Source organism: Quercus suber, unplaced genomic scaffold (genome assembly GCF_002906115.3).
Source record: "Quercus suber isolate HL8 unplaced genomic scaffold, Cork oak 2.0 scaffold_69, whole genome shotgun sequence".
Classification (NCBI taxonomy): Eukaryota; Viridiplantae; Streptophyta; class Magnoliopsida; order Fagales; family Fagaceae; genus Quercus; species Quercus suber.
The window spans coordinates 1809495-1813664 of NW_027069534.1; the positions used below are offsets into that span (position 1 = coordinate 1809495).

The window sequence follows — 4170 nt, forward strand, 5'->3', positions numbered from 1 at the left end:
CTTCCCAGCAATGGGTTGAATGTACTTAAAGTGCCTTGCTCTCTTGACTAGACATCTGTGATAGTGAGCATTGAGCAGCCCTGTGGTCATGCAATGTAATATCATATACTTGTACATGAATGAATACATGATAGAAAAAATTATTAAAATAGGATTTTTAAAATGAGAAATGCTAACAGATGACCTTAAGAGCAATGGTTAATAATTCATTTAAAAAAAGATTTTATAAGGAAAAAAGAATAATTAATGTTTTGACAGCTTTTTTAATTTTCTATAAAAGTAGTGTTAAATCTTTTTAAAAATAAATTGTTAATCATTACCCTAAGAATACCTGTAAATATGACCCTTTTAAAATAAGGGCCGTAGATTTAGTTAGTTTAGTTCTTATAAAAGTTAAAGTTTTTAGTTTTCACTCAATTTCAAGAATGACTGAATTAAGATTTAAGATTGAGGGGGAAAAAAAAAAAAAAAGATTACAGAGGTACCGCCACTAGTGATTATTCAATTTGAGATGACATGAGACATAAATTACAGAGTTAGCTGATTAGCTGCAACTTGCAATTCCCAAAATGATAATGATGCTGATTAGTTGCAACTTGCAATTCCCAAAATGATAATGATGCGGCTTTTCAATGTTCAATCTCTAAAAAAGAAGGATTAGGATGCCTTTTAATATTATTTCACGCAGGGTATGATGTATGGATTAACTTCAAATAGGATGAGGTTTTAATAAATCTGCCTAAATTTTTTTCTGATAAGAAGTTTAAAAAAACATGAATGAAGCTATCGAACGGCTAAGAACACATCCATTATTTTGCTTTTGAGGCTACATAGAAGGCGCGTAATAGCATCACTAATCTGCTCACTGGCTAAAAAAAAAAAGATTACAGAGGTACGGCCACTAGTGATTATTCAATTTGAGATGACGTGAGACATAAATTACAGAGTTAGCTGATTAGCTGCAACTTGCAATTCCCAAAATGATAATGATGCTGATTAGTTGCAACTTGCAATTCCCAAAATGATAATGATGCGGCTTTTCAATGTTCAATCTCTAAAAAAGAAGGATTAGGATGCCTTTTAATATTATTTCACGCAGGGTATGATGTATGGATTAACTTCAAATAGGATGAGGTTTTAATAAATCTGCCTAAATTTTTTTCTGATAAGAAGTTTAAAAAAACATGAATGAAGCTATCGAACGGCTAAGAACACATCCATTATTTTGCTTTTGAGGCTACATAGAAGGCTCGTAATAGCATCACTAACCTGCTCACTGGCCTTTTTAACACATGATTTAAATAAGATTGAGACTAGTAATAACGTAGTATGCTTCTATTATACACATTAAGTATTAACACAACAATTCTACTGTTGTATTAGTATGTATATGTTTGAGGGTTTTGAGTCACGATTTCGTTAATGAGATTCTAGTATAGTGATATGGGACTAAAATCTATGAACTGTCTTATTCTGTGTTACCATGGCAAGCAATATAATGAAATCTCCTCAAACTATTGAGAGAATCTGCCAATGTAAGCATCCCCTTTAGTTGGCTTGACTGGCATGAATCGGGATCCAACTAAAGTAGTTGCTTACATTAAAGTTTCTGAATTTTCAATTTATGATAAGAGAACATATATGACTTGTATAAATATAAAGTTATAAGGAAGCCAATACACACATAGAAAGTAAGACACTGCACATGCACTATCTTCATAGGCATATCTCTATATAATCTAGACATTTTTAGAATCTTCATCCCACTTGGATCTAAGCAGCTTGAGCAGCATTCTTGCTTTTGTTTTGGTCCTACAATTACACTGGCTTTGCAGAAGCAATAGTAACTGAGTCAAAATTCCAGCATCAATTGCTTCTTCCCTTGCCTGTAAGGAATCATAACATATGATCATAAGCGAGCTAAGTGCATTCTCACTGCCTTCATGATCCGATACCCTGAAAACCATCCTAACAATAGCTTGAATGCCATTTGGGTTATTAATTAGTTCCTCTTTTGCAGTCTCTAGTCCTAAAAGCTTCTCTAGTGTTGCCATTGCCGTTGGTGCCAAGTTTTTTTCACCTTTTTCAGCACTCATAATATAGGTTATGAGTCCATCTATCGCACCTTCTCTAACCAAATTCTCTCGATTAGGCTGCAATGAAGATAAAGCCGATAAGGCTTTAATTCCAGCCTCAGAACCATCACGAACAAGAAGAACCACTTTATGCAAGAGATCATTGGCTTTTCCAAGCATAGCAAAAAGCTCTTTTGTCTCTGAAGATGATGATATTGCCTCTATAAGAAGACACAGGCTTATCTTGACCGTGTCAGTGCCGTGCTCAAATAAATCTAGGAATGATGCCAATTTAGACTCTTCTTTAAGCATATTCAGACATTCCATTTCACCGAGAGGCAGCAATCTTAGAGCACAAGAAAGTGCTACGTCAACAAACTTTAAATAATCTTCGGTTTCGGAGAGTGTGGGTTTTGCTTTTCCAAAAACTATTTGCAAAAGTAGAGGCAAGAAGCGTAATGGGATCAAACGTGAATTTCTGGATGAAGATACCTCAGATAAAACTCGTATCTCTTCAAGTGTTTGGAGCTTGTTTTCTAAGGTGACATCATGAGATTCAAGGTTGCGTTTTAGTGTAGTTAAAGAATCAATTGTTGCCAAGTATTCAGGATCAAATTGGTCACCCATATGAAGCCACTCGTCAATCAAATGGCGTAGCGTGTGATTAGGAACCATGGATGGATCATGGAGCTTCTGCATTGTGATAGGACATGTTAGATTACCTGCAGCCAGCCATTTTTCTATGCTTGATCTGTCATAGGTTTGGCCTGTACATAAAGTGACTGGATCTTTGAACAAGTCTAGACTAATTGGACATGTAAACAAGTGGGGAATGGACATGTGAGATTCTCTCATGGAAGAACCAGCACAAGCAGATTCAAGAACAAAAAGAATTTGAATACCTTTGTTTATGAATACAAGGAATTGGTTAAATTGTGATTCTCATAAGAAGTAAGAAGTGAGTGCTAAAACATACCACCACAAGATTTTTTTAGGAAGTGAAAAGACTGATATACTTATAATGCAAAATGTGGGGTTTTATGACAGTTCTGGTGGAGATGGGTTCTTTCATATCAGGTACTAGTGCTAGGAGTGCAACCATGACATATAAGATTGATAATTGGAACTGAGATATCAAAGCTCTGAGAGGATACAAGAAATAGATTGTGAAGATAAAAGGGAGCGAAGGAATGGAAGCAGAGAAAAGTAAGGATAAGTAGAAAGGACTTACACAGTCCACACTTGCAGAATGTGAGAGTGTTTTTGCAGTCCACACTGACAGACAGCACATGAGCAAAGTGTATAATCTTGGTTGGAGGAATCAGACATACAAACGGCAGAGAGGACCAAAATAGGCCTTATCCTAGTGAAAGAGTGGAAGAAATATAATATAGGAATGTGATTGTGGAATTGGTCCCCCACTCTCTCAATATAATATCAATTCAGTCAAAGTGACCCACCTTAAGAAAAAAATAATAATAATTGCTATTGTCTTTGAAGTTTGAAGTTTGAATCCACCACATAAGTTTGAAAAGAAAAATAAAAAGAAAGAAAATTGTGTCCCAATGAGAGAGAGAGATATGTGGGGGGTAATGGAATGGTAGTCACAATATTCATGAGACTAGCAATTATAGGAGAACCACCCAATGGAATCACAATCAACACATCTCTTTGTGCATGAACAGAACTAGCTGCTTTAATCACTATACACTTTTTTTTTCCCTTACCTTAAGTTATTTTCACCATGGTTAAATTACATATTTCATTGGCTCCAGTCTTTTACAAGTTAAAAAATTTCCCCAAGTTGAGTTAGCCAAATTCTCTTTCTAGTTCCTTTTTCCTGGTCCTAGTAAAAGCCACAAGTATATTATAATTTATAAGTATGTGTGACATCACATTATTAAACTGCTTTGGACACAAAATAGCAAAAAAAAAAAAAAATTGTTTAGGTGAAGTATTGAAAGGTCAGTCAATCCACGCAAGATTGTACGTTTCGATAAATACTTTTTTATAAATTTATTACAATTTATATTATTACTTTGATGGTGAAAGTGAAAGCCCCGGTAACCGATAGCATGAAAATAACATTTTTTAT

General features: G+C 34.8%; 1 protein-coding gene across 1 annotated transcript; it reads right to left on the bottom strand.

Moving 5' to 3' along the window:
- Positions 1 to 1496: 1496 nt before the first annotated feature.
- On the bottom strand, positions 1497 to 3483 carry LOC112009025 (U-box domain-containing protein 26). The gene has a single exon (XM_024041374.2). The coding sequence runs from the start codon at positions 2928 to 2930 to the stop codon at positions 1740 to 1742; it is 1191 nt and encodes a 396-aa protein (XP_023897142.2). The 5' UTR covers positions 2931 to 3483; the 3' UTR covers positions 1497 to 1739.
- Positions 3484 to 4170: the final 687 nt, after the last annotated feature.

Coding starts and splice junctions, on each gene's coding strand:
- LOC112009025 (XM_024041374.2), bottom strand. CDS start 2,930: ATGAGAGAATCTCACATGTCCATTCCCCACTTGTTTACATGTCCAATT.